Raw genomic sequence first — 15,881 nt, forward strand, 5'->3', positions numbered from 1 at the left:
GAAATACAGTTAACGAGGCATCTGTAATTACAATATATGCCCACAAAGCATGTTTTCCCCATATAAATCATATGATGTTAAACCCTGTGGCATTATCCTCAGCTACACTCTGAGTGCTAAATCACTCAGGTTTCTAGACAGCCTTGCGCACTCAGTGATCTGTTAATTCCCTCACATTCACACTGAATCCTTCCTAATCCTGTGGACGTCAACTGCAGTAGCACTACTGGTTAAGGCAAACTACATGCCAACGGAGAAATGTGTTTGGCTGCTCTACCATCCATTATTTGTGTGTCATCTATTTTCAATGTATTTCAGTATTTTTATGTCTTCCAATAATAGGAACAATAATTACTTTTCTTTGGGTTTTAGGACTACACTATCCTAAAGGATGCAGTATGTATTGTATAGTTTACTGCTTGTATACACTATTTATGGCCGCATTTCAAAACTATAAGAACAAATACATCTTTTCAAAAACGAAGCAATGTTGAACAAGTCTACAAACTTCTCTGTACTAATGTTGTTTTATTCTGCATAGTAGAGAGAAACCCACAGGATTGGATTCTTAACTACTGAACCAGTGCAAACCTAGTGAATTGTGCGGTCCATTTACCATCCCTGTTAATTATGTACTTCTAAGTCTATTAGCAGGGGTACAAAAGTCAAATGCGTGGTTTATAGGTCAACCTTTACAGCTCTTTAAACCTGCTGATTTCGCTGTTATGTGCCAAGGCGACAGCAGATAAGGACCAAACATCCTGAAAACATCACATTTAATGACTACCATTTGCATAGCTCTGTCGATCACAGAAACTCCTAGCGCCACCGGCGGCCCCAGATCCATTGTGACATCGTCTCCTGAATGGAATGTCACCCCATTGCCATTCTCACCAGACTTCACCAGGCTGCTCAAGCTGTAAAGAACCAAAAACCTTTTTAGAATGAAACACATATCAGTACTGTCATGACATGCAGGTATCTGATTGGCTACTGACATTTATATAGGGACAGCAGACAAGCAGAAAATAAATTATGGATGAAGCCACTCACGGATGTTGGACAACCTCTGGATACATACAGTATATTGTACATGTATTTACTGTAAGTCAACATACAGTTTAAACCAGTACAGAAGTCAGGTTAAAGGATCTTGACTATATAAGAAGAGGTGGGTAGGCTGGGGGATAAAATGACAAAATCTAATAATGTGTTATCTGTTAATTTCCTTCTAGTGGAAAAAGGCAATTTAAGCACTATCTTGCAATCAGATTATTACAAGTCACTATTTTAAAAATAAATTGTGTTGATTTGATTTAGATTCAATACGATATAGGCTCCATCACTGACTAGTTTAAAACATACAAAGAAAGTGGTGTAATTCAAGTTATTAAACAAAACTAATAAACATCAATAATAACCCGAATTAGTAGAAATTTGCAGCTGTCACTGCAATCATGAATTTGTTCTCAGTAATCTTGGGCACGTTGAGGACAAAGTGGTTGAAGGTTTTTTTTTCTAACATTTGCATACAGTTAACAGTGTTGTGCAAAAGTAAACATTTGAAAACATGCACAACACAAAATCGGTTGATAAAAAATAGGGAAAGAAGATTACCTAGGGAGTTTGGGCAGGGGTGGGAGAAGCAAGCCAGTCCGTTTGTAATTGAAGAACAGCCCAGCTGCCAAAGCCCCAATAAGCAGGATTATGATCACGGCCAGCAACACAATGACTGTGGGAGAACAAGAAGATGCACTGTTACAGAAGAAAAACATCTCTCTTGTTTCATAGTTAGAAAACCTCAAGTCGCTAACATGGTCCTATTAAATAGACAAACACAATGGGAGTGTTTTTATATGTAAGAATATTAATCCTCCATCTGCCTTCTTCAATGGAATTAATTCTTCACTTAGGTTCTCCAGTTGACCTGAGTCCAATTATGTTTTTTATTTTTTTTCAGAAATTATATTGTATACTACTTTCACAAGAATTCCCAGCACTTTTAGTTTTTAAAAAAAACATTGCTAAACTAATTATAGCAAGCCAGAATGACACAACCCATGACATCTCTGAATTGTTTTAAATTAAAGCTGAAGTACATCTGAATTTGTAGACTTTGATCCACGTGTCTGCGTCATTTTCTATTGGTCAATCTATTGAAAGGTGAAGTATTAAAGTACTGCAATAGTAATAAGCTTTGCAGATCTCAAAGTGGTTGACCTCCAATTTAAAAATGTAATGAGTGGTAACGCTCAAGAGGAAGACTTTTCAAACCTGATGTTAAAAGTAACAGCCTACCCTTTTTTAGGGTCTACTGTATGTAACTCCTCTGAATTCAAGAGCAGTCAACAGAAGTCAGACCTCAAAAGGATTTCTACAGTTAACCCTAATCAAAGAACTGACCTCAGAGCTGGATAATGAGGTCAAGAGATAACGGGAATGTGCAGTACAAATTGTTCATGCATTATGCTGCTTGATTATTTGAATATTCGCTTATCACATGAGGAAAAGCTGGTCTTGCCAAGGAAATGATCTTCTGCTAAATACGTTTCACACCCATTCTTCCTCCCACAACCACCTATCAGTCTAGATATACATATCAGCCCCGTCTCCAGATTGTAGCAGGAGACTCCCAGTGTCACATTCCCGATGATAAAGATTTCAACAGCCTTCCCCGCCCAACCCCCTCAAAGGAAAACATCAGCAGCCCCCTATCTGGGGTTCACATTTTCAGTTGTGGATAAGAGATTTAATTTATAATTTGTTTTTCTTCTTGTGGCCATTTCAGTAAATGCTTTAAAACATGAATGATTCTCATTTCATAACGGGTCTTAAAGCATTAATGGAAGTGACACAGTTGTGCAAAACCACAGCTTTAAATAAAATCAGTCCCGAGATCACCTGCCAGTAGCAAAAAAAAAAGGACATTGTAGAAAGCATAGAAAATGCAAAATAAATGTTCCTTAGCATTTTTGTCTATTTTGAATATCCAGCACTACACGATAATATTTTCTAAATAACCTTAAAGCTGTCAACAGACAGGAAGAACGAATTAATCCAAGCAAAAGTGAAGTTTGACATTCTACCTGTTCCTGGAGGGGCTCCTTTCCATGTCCCCTGTTCACAGTAACTTCCACTATAGTAAGAAGCACACCTATAAAGACAAATAAAAACATTTGCTTCAGTGTGCACATGATTTCTTGCATGCTTTTTACCGTCGCCACTTGGAATTATTTGTCTTCAAAATTGAAATAAAAAACGAAAGGTGAATAGTTGCAGAAAACATTTCTTTACACCAGTGTTACATTTGCATCCCCCACCAGACCACACTTTGTCTTGGGCATTGAAAACAACTACAATGCTCACATTCAGATAGTGCTTACTTTCAGCTCTTTTAACTGTCAATCCCCTGAGCTGATTTAGAGCAGACGTCCCCAATCCTGGTCATGGAGGGTCAGAGTGTCTATACTGTAGGTTTTCAGTCCAGCTGGGTAATTAATTATCTGAATCAACAAATTATTGTCTTAACTGGAACAGTTAACAGATTCTCCCAACTCTCCAGGTGCTGCTGCTTTAAAGAGACCTGATACACCTGCAGAGTTGCACAACTAGCACCAGGAACAGGGACCCCTGATTTAGAGGAATAAAACTCGCAACGTCTTGTAATCGATGCCTTGTAAACCAATAGATAAAATAGAAAGAACATATGAATATCAGTTCCAGAATAGTCTCCCAAGGAGGAAAGGAAAATTGAGGGTTAAAACGGCAATTAAGGATGAAGAAAGACATTTTAAGCAACAGAAATAATTAATTGAAATCACAGTCTACTGTCATGTATAATTTGTTCTTTTTATCTGCATTCAGCCTGCAAAGCAAGATACCTTGCTCCAGTTAAGGCAATAATAGATAAGAGCTTAATTAAAATTTGATTAAAAAAACACACAAAACGTAGCTTCTAACAACCCTTTCAAGATTACATTGCCTACAATGTCTGAATTTTTGAGTAGGTCAGCCAGATGTCTCAATCTATCATAATGCAACTGTTCATAATGTTACAAAACTAACAGGGCAGGAGCAGCATTAGAGATTATCTGCTGTACACAGATTCAAAAGACATGTTAGGTCACACAGAATGCCTTTGTTGGTTAATTAAACACTCCGAAAGATTGAAAAGGTTTGGGCAATTAAGTATTGTTGCTCGAGAGAAACAAATTAGACTTCATAAAACAACACTACAAATAACAACTCCAAGAGCACTTTTCAAGAAACCTTTTTCATAAGATGCACAGCAGACGTAGAAAAACAATAAACATCTAAAGCTCATCAAAATGACTTTGTAAAACCAAGAGCAAAACAAAATTATACTCTAAAAGCTTTTTGGAAAAGACAGGTCTGACAGAGTCTCTAATGGGCTTCTCAGATATGGGTTTGCAGTAAAGAATGCTCCATTGCCCTCTATGTCTTTGGGACAATTACAGGGCAGAAATCAGCAGATCTCAGCTTGAAAGTCAGAATATACTTATTCAATAAATCCTTAACATCACTTGGAGTTAGACATTTCAGTCCCTTTCAGATGGCCAGTATAATTGTTAACTCCTGTCCAGGGAGCTATTACAATTTATAGAGAAGTTATGTGCGGATGCAGAGTGCTTTTAATGGCCACACAAGCTGCAGAATTTTGGGCATACTAAAGACCATAGGAGATACCCCATTAAGTAATTTCCCCAGCATAACCTAGATATCCCAGTAGTGTTACACTAGTCTAATCTTGATGAAGCTGTGGCTAAACTTACTTGCATTTTGGAAGACCATTCTCATCAGTATAGCAAGTTCCACCGTTCACACATCTGCATGGAAAGGGCATTGTCAGTGGAGCTTCAATCGCTGTGGAAATGAAAGCCATGCAAAACATGAATTCATTAGATGCCAAGCATAAATCAAACAGATTGCAAAAAAAATGGAAAATGAGAGTATTAGTAATGGAAAGGTGTTGACCTGCATCACATTCATAGGGATTTCCACTGGCAAACTGTGAGCCCTGCGGACAGGCACAGGTGTAACCACCAGGTCGGAGCAAACACAGGTGACTGCAGACCCCTTTACAGGGATTAGGCACTGAGAGAGGACAGGGATAAATCACCACAACAGACATGTCATTCTGGAAAATATATATACAGTATATAACCTTATTGTCCATTCAAAAGGTGACAATTGGTCTTTGGTATCACCAAACAAAACTACAAAAAACAAATAACCCTCAACATAAAATACAGGTTAAACAAGTCCTAGCCATTCAAATCACATAAAAACATCTAATTGTGTACATATTACACTAATCCAATAACATGTAGGAAACAGTCACTTAGCTGTTTTTTGTGTAATATAATAATATACCAATTGCAAGGGATCAAAGGATTTCTTGCTAAAATGTTACAGATGATGTACTGCAAGAAGCAATTAATCCAAGCACTTTGTTACATGAATGGAGAAGAGGGGCTGAATGGCCCATTTTTATTTGCTATTTTCTTACAAAAAACAATGACACCATGGTGGGCCTGTCAATTCACATGACGTCAAAGTAGGTTTTAAATTGAAAGAGTCTATTTTTTAATGTGTGATGTATTTGATAAGGAACAATAAACAGAGTCAAAAAGGACTACACTGTAAATGTGTACTGTAGGGGGTGTCATTTTCTCACCTGAATGGTTGTATCGATGCTCTTGGTAGATGCGAACTTGAGTCAGCCAAGGATTTATTGTTATCACCTTCACTTTTTCTCCCTTTCCAAATTTATTTGTCTTCCAGACTTCACCATTTTCCTTTGTTGTCCAATATATGTGTCCCTCAAAGACATCCAGATTGTATGGATTGCCAATGTCTATGTTAAAACAAAAGTGCAACATACTGTTGTGTTACATAATTTGGATTAGATATATGTTCAGCATTGGGAAGGCTGTCAGTGCTTAAGGCAAACAACGCAAAATATCACATTTGCCCTTGCACGCTTCAAGTCTGTGTTTGCACCTCAAACACATCACATTTGCAAACATGAGGACTTGAATGTCGGTGGCTATGTAAGCTTAAAGTTTCCTCTGTCGTGTCACGAGAGAAACAGAAATCTGGAGAGGAGGGGGAGGGAGTGATTATCAAGTTGTTCTGTTGAGAATTTCTTAAACTATTCCTGTGTACCTGCCATCCACTTAAGTGAAGGCCTCTCTCACAAAATGTCAATTGTTTTGAAACAGGAGGCAAGCATAATAAACATTTAAAATGTAAATGACTCATATCAAGGTTATTTAATAAAAAAGATATTTAAAATGAACCCGGTCTCTTTTTATCTTACCCCCTGATACAATTATCTTCCTGTCAGTTCCATCTGCCTTCATGGATTCAATAATGTTCTCTTTGGAGTCGCTCCAGTAGATCCGGTCTCCATTGAGATAGTCCACAGAGAGGCCAGTGGGCCATCCAAGGTCTTCACCCACCAGGACGTTTCTGTGCTGGCCATCCATCCAGGCACTCTCAATCCTGGGCTCCCTGCCCCAGTCAGTCCAGTACATCACTCTGAGACAAACACAAGAACGGCCTTTTTACCAGCTGGTGGCAGACACAGTTAGTTTGCTGTAAGTGGTGAATCCGACCGCAACTGTGTTTGGTGATGTTTTCACAAGCCGGCCTTCCACCTCCAGAGTTAAATCATGAAAGCAGAAGACTAAATAATCTGATGGAATACAATCAGGAGTTGGATTTAAAAACACACCCTGCTGTCCCATTACAACGTTACCCACTGTAGTGTGAAATCAATTAAACCATGGCAGGGACATGGCTTCTACATAATACAAATTGACTTAAAAGTTCCGGATATTGAGAATGATAAATTGAAGATGGCAAAAAAAAAACAATCATCTCCACTAAAATAAAACACTGCATATACGTAGCAGACAGAGTCAGTAAATCTGAAATTCAAGCAGCAGTTTCAAAATATACAAGCTGTTAAATATGTAGAAACCAAAAGGCTGAGCTAAAGAAAGTGAATTAGGCTGGTTTGTTTGCTTTTGTTCTGCAGGGACGTCAGTTTGGAACACCAGTCTGTTGCACAATAATGTGAGCATGTGCAGGGAAATTTAACAAGCCTTAGGGGAAATCAACCAGGATTTAAAGAATAAGAGAGAGCAGCAATGCCTTCATAAGGAACATGCCATTAAGCCAGTTTTTATGTGGGAAAATAAATTCTGCAGATCAAGAAACAGCAGAATTGCTTGCAAAAGATTATTTTTATAGCAGAGCTGAGTTTTCCTGTAAATGAAAAACCTCATAATTAAGACTACTTGTTTGAGTTAGTCCAGAACAGACTAACTGGTACTTTAAATTATTCAGTTATCTTGAATTATTCTATGAATTATAGGCTTGCTGTTTTTGAGATTTATATTTTTGTGATAAAACAACAGCATTTTTGTCTAAATTTATATTTGTAGGTTAATTTTGGGTTAAAATAGCTTGTTTATCTTCAATATCCAAAAAGTAAAAGAAAACCTGGAATTCTACTTTTCCCTGTGTTTTTTACCTTGTTATTCTATATATACATTTAAATTAAAAAATTCAATGCTTGAATAAACAACCTGTTCCTGTAGATCCTGTGTTATTTATTTACAGTTCACAACATAGCATTCCATAGTATATACAGGTGGGTTGGCAGTTTCTATTATGTACTAGATGCCATTTAAAACCCAACAAATGTTATTGTAGAGTAGAATATTATAAAAAATAATAATATAATAATAAATTGTAGTCTTTTTATTGTGCAAATAGTGTGATCTCCAGCACAGGGTAGCCAAAACATGGCTCTGGAGAGTGGGCGATGCATTGCATGTTTCTCCTCGTCTATATTTTTTTGGCTGTTTTGTGTTGTGGGCTTTATGTGTTCAGTCTGTTTTTTCTGCGATTATGTATGATTGAGAAGTACTAGTGGACACTGGATTTGTATAATCATTTGATTGCACTTCTGCATATGACAAACAAACTGAACTCTGAACTCCGAACTCCAGAAGCGGTTTGGATGTATATAATTTCCCTGGCAGAGCTCTATTCCCTCTATCAGTCAGTTGTGCAGAGTGCTCACCCAAGTTTTGGGTTGACTACAATGGCAGCAGGCTGGTCCAGGTCGGTGTGAACAAGCCACTTCCTGTAACGTCCATCCATCTTTGCCACTTCAATTCTATTGGTCCCTGCATCAGTCCAATAAATGTGTCTGCAATGCAAAAATAACATAAAGATGATATATATATATATATTAAGGAGGCACAGCAATTTACACATTTTTTTAAGCTGGTGTCAAGGCCAGCGTTTATTCCAAACATGAAAATATACATTTCTAGGTAGACAAATCCTTTATAAGGCAGAGGCAGCTGAGACTGTACCTTCCAATCCAGTCAACAGCAATCCCATCTGGGTTGGCAATATATCGCAGATTCAGATCCACCTCCTTCACTGGGTTGTTACCATTGTCATTGACGGTGGTCATGTAAGCACGTTTAATAGCTCCAAACTGAGCTCCCTGGCCCCGCACTGTCCAGTACACGATACCTGAAAACACACCAGGTTTTGCATTTTATCACCACCATCTGTTGAGCTTATTAGACAGTATTATATCTAGGGAAGCCAATCCTGGATACATTTAACAAGGTCCATATATCTGCTAAAACAATGATTTTTCCATTTAAAAAGTATGAATTCTCAAAATGGCAGAAAAAGAAACGATCACGGTATTGCAGTACCTAATAAAGGGACAACACTGAGAAATCATCATGTGTGTTGTCATAACTTAGAGTTTTCCTTATAAAGAGCAGTTCAGCATGGGCTTTTCCACAAGCTAGGAGCAGTTTAGGAGAATGTTAGCGTTAGCTTACTGAGGCCATTTCCCTCCGGGTCCCAGTCGTAGTCTAAGGCCTGGATGTGCTCTGCGTTGTCAACAAAGTCCGAGTACTGCTGAGAGGAGAGGTTGAATCTGCGGATTCGCACACTGTCAGGCAGGAGCAGCAGAGGAGGAATCCCTGTGTGGACAGCACACATTATTAAAGCGACTTCTTTAAGCTCCTTGTCTATGCACCATACAGCACTGAGAGTAAGATGTGCTTTTTCCATGTGAAATAGTTTTAGCAGAGACAGTTCAGGAACTTAAAATGCCTTTTTTCCCCAAAAAATTCAAAATACAATTTTCTGGCTTTTTTTTAGCTAGTTTGAATTTTCCTTACTACTCCAAAGCTGTCTTCAGACGTGAGTGTATTTAGGAATGTTTGTGAAAATGCTGTGGAATATCTGAAACTGTAAAAATATAAGGTCAGTTTTAAAAAGCAGCTTCTAGACATCTCAGTGGAATATTACAGAAACAAGCTCGCACAAAGATAAAAACTGTTATTATTCACGATTGTTGGATAATCTTACTGCAGTGTGAATAACTGAGTTACTGTGCCACCTTGTTTCTCTGTCACACACCTTCTGCAGCACACTCCTCTCCATACTGTTCACCGACTGATCGGAATCCCTCCAAACAGAAACATTCGTAGCTTCCTTTGGAGTTCTTACAGTCCTGGGGACAGGTGCCATAAATCTCACATTCATTGATATCTGAGGGTAGAAAACGGGAAGAGTCAGTCTTTAAAATTCTGAAGAGAAAGAAAGAATGAAAAGGCCACGCATGACATTCACAGAAACATATTCTGTAGTGTAAAACAGAGAGAGTTATGACATTTTTATGAACCAGAAAGAAACAAGCCTCTGGAAACCAAGTTTTTGATTCCACAAGGTGTCTCCAATGAGTCATAGCATCCTTGATTTTAGATTTTCCAGCAGTGGAGTTAGCTTTGATTATGAAGGGCACTTCAACAATAGTCAAGAAATCGTTAGTCATACATACTGCAGAAAAGTAACCTTGACTTTTTAACAGATGTCAAACAACAGACACACAGCTGCAAACCAATTAAACTGAATCATATTAAACAGTACTTCAAACACCGTTTTGATGATAGGAATATGGTTTTATCGCCAAAAGTCAGGCGCGCGCACGCACACACCAGCCGAGGAGTACGTCTTGTTTGATGTATCCTGTTATTAGAGCGATGTACTGCTTACCATCACATGAGTTTCTGTCTGTCTCTCTGGGTCCATATCCAGCTCTGCAAGAGCAAATGAACCCTCCTCCTTCTGCCAGATCGGTGCAGTTGTGTTCGCAGATGTTCTCGCTGCAGGAGCGCCCAGTGCCATGGTCTAATCGGGGGTGAAAAACACCAGCATGTCAATCGCAAATATAAGTAAAGGGTCTCAACAGCCCTCTGAGTAGCATGAGGGTTTCCCAGGAGAAAATGGCATGACTGCTGTTACTTACTGCAACCGAGCTCATCTGAATGGTCTCCACAGTCGTCGTACTCGTCACACACGTAATGCAGTGGGACACACTGGCCATTGCCGCATTTGTATTCATCTGTCATGCAGGGAGCGTGGGTGGGTGCTTTACCTGTATTAACAACAAAACATACACAGTATATTAACCTGAATCCACTTGAACTACTCGATACACTTGATTAGCATTGAACTACTCAATACACTTGATTAGCACTGAGCTACTCAATGCACTCGGTTACCATTGAGATAATTAATGCTAATCAGGCTTGATCTTGGCTATCTTGATCCCAAGTTTCAGAATACTGGCCTGTAAATGTATATGATGAAACTGAATTACACCTGCATCACAAGCACTTTCTTTCCAGATGCCTTCAGTAGTCAACCTGGACCTTAAACAGTGAATGATATGACCATTGATATTGCTGGAGCACGGAGGAAAATTCTAGTCCAGGAAGAATATGTTTTCACCAACTGGATATTTTTAAAATGTCAGCTGAAGCCCTTGCTTGTTTGCTGATGGGTAACCTATCCTGTGAAGGCAGAGTGACACTTATATGTTCAGACTTACAGTGCTCTTCTTTCTCATCAGTTCCATCCCCGCAGTCATCCACCGAGTTGCAGAGCTCATGGTTGTAGATGCAGCGGTTGTTTTCACACCGGAATCGGACACGTGGGTCACAGGGGATGTCCACTGGGGAAGAGACAGGATGGGCCCTCGGTAAAATTTCAAAACAACCAAGCAAGACTCAGAAAGTCATTTTATAACTGCAAACATCTGTCCTCTACCGGCACCTTGATTTTTTTCCTTGGAAATAAAATCATGCAGTACAGATACAGATCTCTCTCATTTTTTGTTCTTTGCTTACACAGGAGAGAGAACATTTTGTAATACTTTGCAGCCATTTTGTTAACTATTCTTAAGGGGAGTCATTCATAACTAAATGTTGATTAAAATTATCAGAAGCCATCTGAGATCTTGTGAGGTTCCTGATGGGCAGTACAAGGAAGGGTTTCGGCTTTCTTCTTACAGCAGAGGTGCAGCTCTTCATCAGAGTTGTCTCCACAGTCATTGTCTCCATCACATTTCCAGTAGGGCTGGACACACACGTGGTTCTTACATTCAAACAGGAACGGAGGGCAGTAAGTGCCATTCGGATAACGTGTTGCTGTGGAAGAAGCAAACAGAATCTCTTACATTTAAAATACATTGCTGAGGGAGGAGAACATAGCTGTAGTATTATATTGGTATACAGTAGTGGCAAGTAGCATTAGTGCCATTAAATACTTAGGCAAAACATAACTCCAGTGTCATTGGGTGACATTATTATACTTCTAAGTATTATACAAGTGAGTTGTTAGAGTCGAGACTTACGACACGTTGTCTCATCGGAGTAGTCCAGACAGTCGGCATTTCCGTCACATTTGAACCTCTCAGCAATGCAATGACCGCTGGTGCACTGGAAATAACCAGGATGACAGGTCCCCAGCTCTGCAGAACATTTTCATGAGGAGACTGATTACTACATAGAAACAAACATTTTTTCTGAGTTTGTCTGTGCACAAATTAATGCTTTAATGAATTACATGTGTTAAAAAGAAATTAAAAGAATTAAAAAATAATTAAAGTGTTAAAAAATGCAAATGCAACTTCAGATTCATGATAAACATTAGAAAATGCTGGGATGATGTAGCTGTGTTGCCCCCATTTGCATCATCGTCATGATAATCATGATATTACTACTGGGGTGTCTGATGACTGTAATGTAATTTATAGCATACAATGACTTAAAAGTATTAGAATATGTCCAGTTGTGGTGTTGAGGTAATCCTTCAGGTGTTAATAAGAATTTTGTTGAGTTGTTTCAATTTTTGCTAGCTGGTTGAGCTGCTGGTGTCTAGAGACTGTGGGTGACTCAGAGACATCAGGTTACAATGCTCCAGCAATAACCCAGAATACATCCCCTCTCTTTCACTGAGCTGTGGGTTTTCTGCAGTGTGATTAAACCTATTCAACCTGTAATCCTTTCACAAGACCAAATCACCTGCAATGCAAGTCTTGGGTCATTGTTTTTTCCTACGATGGAAGTAGCAAAGAACACAAAAAGGGGACTCTGAGCGGAGCTCTGATATTCTTGGATCACAATACTAAAGTGAGCTCCGATGCTGTGTACAGATATATCACAACCTTTCAAAAAAACATACACACACAGGGGTGAACATTTTCTAAATGTGTGCTTTGTATGCTGGGTCGGGACTCAATAGGCCATCATTAGAAATGTTCATGGTTGCTTTCCTTTCCCCACTTGCCCTCTTCCTTCAGCCCTCGCCACAGAGAGAGTGCGGGAAAGACTAAACTTACCGCAGTCTCTTTCATCAGAATTGTCCTCACAGTCGTTGTCATGGTCGCACACCCAGCGGTTAGGAATGCAGTGCAGATTGTCACAGCGATACTCGCTTTCTGTACAAGCACGAGGGCCTGAGAGCAAACAAAATTGGAGGCTTAAGGTCTACACACACCAGCCATTATTTAACCGCTTGTGTGACAATGTACTGAATCTGCTGTTACTGTATTTGACTTCTGCAAAGTGAGAACTTCTGTTCTTCTGGAAAAATATTTTCAATTGGACGGACGAAGCAGGAAATACACATCACAGAAATTTAGCATCACACCACCAGGTAGTTACATCTTTGATAAAGTTTTCCTGTATGTTTATTCCCTCCTTATTGTGCCTTTCCCTTCAACATCTATTGTTCTGAGGTGCTTTACAAGAATGATTTTAACATCTCACAAACCTTTCTAAGGTATTAATATATGTGTTGAGTTCTAAGAATCCATGGATGAAAACTCTTGTATATGATCAATTCATCATCCATCAAAAACAATACACTGTCTAAAGACAGGTTGTTCTCAAATAAGACTTGTTTAAATTCTCTAGGCAAAGCATGAATGACTCCCTGACTCCCTCTAGTTGAAACACGAAGTTGTTTTTCTACAATACTGATAAGCAGTAGAATACCAAAAGAAAAATAAGTCTTGTTCACAAAACAGTCAAAATGGAAGCAGATTTTTTTGGACCAGATTACATTTCTTTTAGGATTTTGCGTACTCTGTAAATCAGCGTTAACTCGAGCCTCGACAATAGTTTCCAGTACAATAATACACATGAAAACATACTATGAGCTGCGAATAATACTGTTTAAAGATCATAGTGAGCTAATAACATGATCTGGAGGCATGTATTATAATAAACTGAAGCGAACACAATGCTGATCACTCCAGTTTATTTTTCGTTTTGCTCCTCATTCCGTTGCCTTTCGATGGCTTCTCCACACTGTGTCAACCCTTGCAATGTGCGCAGCTCGAGCCCCGGGGAGCAGATGAGAGGACGTACTGCAGCCACGCTCGTCGGACCCGTCGCCGCAGTCGTTGTCTCCGTCACACTTCCAGCGCATCGGGATGCACCGGTGATTGTCGCAGCGAAAATCCCCCAGAGGCTCGCACGTCAGCTCCTCTGCACACAAACAGGCCCAGAGTGAGCAAACACATCCAAAGCCTTTCTAATTACTGAGGCGACACTGACAGAAAACGAGAAAAATTAGTGTTTTCATGAGCCCAGTCTTCTTTGTCTCATTTTCTTGTGCTTTACATTTTCTTTAGGCTGTGGATTTGGAATCAGCAACTGCTATTCCGAAAGCACTGACCTGACCAATTTGACAATCCATCCAGCCATTTCCTACCCTCTTTATCCAGTTCAGGGTCGTGGAACTTTGACAATCACTCACTCCTGTTTATTTTACACTTATAAAGAGCTGTGGACAAACCCAGGATGCTCTGAACATTTGGGGGCATTAACAGTTGATAGTGAATGAAGCTGTAAAACTTTCAAAACCAATGGATTCCTTAGAACTAAAGGAGACATTAACAGTTGAGGGCATCGTAGATTTGTAAAACATATTGAATGTGTAAATTACTGGATCATATATTCATTCTGATACATCAATCTTGATTGTCTATTAAAATCTAACAGACAAACTGAACAGCATTTTTGTACATGAATAGATGTGGCAGTAATGGATTGTGGTCTAGTGATAAGCCATGGGAGTATATATCGTGTTGTGCAGATCAGAGAATCAGCACAAAGAGCACAGTGTTCACCTTCCCCTCACACTGCTAATAAATCAGGGCAGCTAGAGGCTGTAAAAGAGGAGTGAAAATGGCCTTCAATCAATAAGAACTCCCCATCACTCCAAACATTATCTTATAATGAAATAGCTCACATTTTAGTGGTGTTGAATGGAGTATAGCATATCTCCTATGATAAAAAAGCAAGTTAAAAATCATTTGACATTCTTAAAAAATACAGCTTTATATCAGACCCTTAGTATGTATACATATTTCTGCATGTATATATGTCAGTGTCTTATTCTGATCTCAACTAGCCACTATAGGTCTTAATTGGCCATAAATACTTTCTATCAACTTCGAGGGAGAGACGGATACACATGCATTGTTAAAATGAAGGTTACCACAGCCTTGCTCGTCGCTGTTGTCACGGCAGTCATCGTATCCGTTGCACACTGACCACAGGGGAACACAGCGGTAATTCGTTTTGCAGTCAAACTCTGTGTGGTTGTCACAGCGATATGCAGGGCCCACTACAACAAGGCAAGAAATTGTTCTGTAGGCTGGTTTACAGCACTGAAAGATCAAACCATTTAAGTGATCTAAGTGAAACAAAGAGTACAGGTTCTACTATAGTGTTCTCATCATTGTGTTTGCCACTTATTCAAGAGATAATAAATCAAGACTTCAAACGCATACTGCTTACATACCATCAATTAAAAAAGCTTTAAAAGGGTTTGGAGCCCAGATGTTATATAACTAACATCTGCCATCACCTCTGGAAGACTCTTATGATGTGGTAGTCTTGCTGAGAAAATAAGCTCATAAAAAAATAAGGTCAAAAGCCACAACCACAGAACCCCAGACCTCAGGATCGATGACAGGGCTGTGCAGCGGTAAGGATCGACTGTAACCGATAGCGCAATGCTTCTGCCTGCCGGTCACTCACTGCACTCATCATGCGGCTCGTCAGAGCCGTCGCCGCAGTCGTCGTCCACGTCGCACTTCCAGCTCTGCGGGATGCAGCGGCCGTTGCGGCACTTGAACTGTCCTGGGGGGCAGGTCCTGGCGGCGCAGTGCGCGGACTCCTCGTCGGAGCCGTCGCCACAGTCGTCCTCGCCGTCACACTGCCAGGCCTCTGGGACGCACTTCCTGTTCTGGCACTGCCACTGGTGGCTCTCGCACTGGTGATTGGCTGCAGGAGCAGGGGTCACGGAAAATTACAACCAGTACGGTCAAGGTTTGGCATGAGGCCACTGAAGGGATGGGCCCTTCCTGAGAGCACAGTAAAACTCCAATTATAATCACCCAAGCACAGCCCTGGTCCTCCTCTTGTGTTACCATAAATGTCCAGAAACAA

General features: G+C 39.8%; 1 protein-coding gene across 1 annotated transcript in view; it reads right to left on the reverse strand.

The window, feature by feature from the left end:
- Nucleotides 1–15,881, reverse strand: part of lrp2a (low density lipoprotein receptor-related protein 2a) — a 78,293-nt gene that overhangs the window by 4,010 nt on the left and 58,402 nt on the right. Inside the window, exons 56-75 of the mRNA XM_015358914.2 lie at nt 15,471–15,716; nt 14,926–15,054; nt 13,791–13,910; nt 12,758–12,874; nt 11,771–11,887; nt 11,427–11,564; nt 10,967–11,089; nt 10,382–10,510; nt 10,129–10,263; nt 9,493–9,624; nt 8,907–9,050; nt 8,418–8,583; nt 8,120–8,248; nt 6,344–6,564; nt 5,699–5,878; nt 4,996–5,115; nt 4,794–4,884; nt 3,087–3,154; nt 1,618–1,732; nt 788–917 (exon numbers count right to left, since the gene is read on the reverse strand). Coding sequence (XP_015214400.2) covers nt 788–917; nt 1,618–1,732; nt 3,087–3,154; nt 4,794–4,884; nt 4,996–5,115; nt 5,699–5,878; nt 6,344–6,564; nt 8,120–8,248; nt 8,418–8,583; nt 8,907–9,050; nt 9,493–9,624; nt 10,129–10,263; nt 10,382–10,510; nt 10,967–11,089; nt 11,427–11,564; nt 11,771–11,887; nt 12,758–12,874; nt 13,791–13,910; nt 14,926–15,054; nt 15,471–15,716 — 2,750 coding nt within the window. The remainder of the gene's footprint in view (nt 1–787; nt 918–1,617; nt 1,733–3,086; nt 3,155–4,793; nt 4,885–4,995; nt 5,116–5,698; nt 5,879–6,343; nt 6,565–8,119; nt 8,249–8,417; nt 8,584–8,906; nt 9,051–9,492; nt 9,625–10,128; nt 10,264–10,381; nt 10,511–10,966; nt 11,090–11,426; nt 11,565–11,770; nt 11,888–12,757; nt 12,875–13,790; nt 13,911–14,925; nt 15,055–15,470; nt 15,717–15,881) is intronic.

Source organism: Lepisosteus oculatus, chromosome 12 (assembly GCF_040954835.1).
Source record: "Lepisosteus oculatus isolate fLepOcu1 chromosome 12, fLepOcu1.hap2, whole genome shotgun sequence".
Lineage (NCBI taxonomy): Eukaryota > Metazoa > Chordata > Actinopteri > Semionotiformes > Lepisosteidae > Lepisosteus > Lepisosteus oculatus.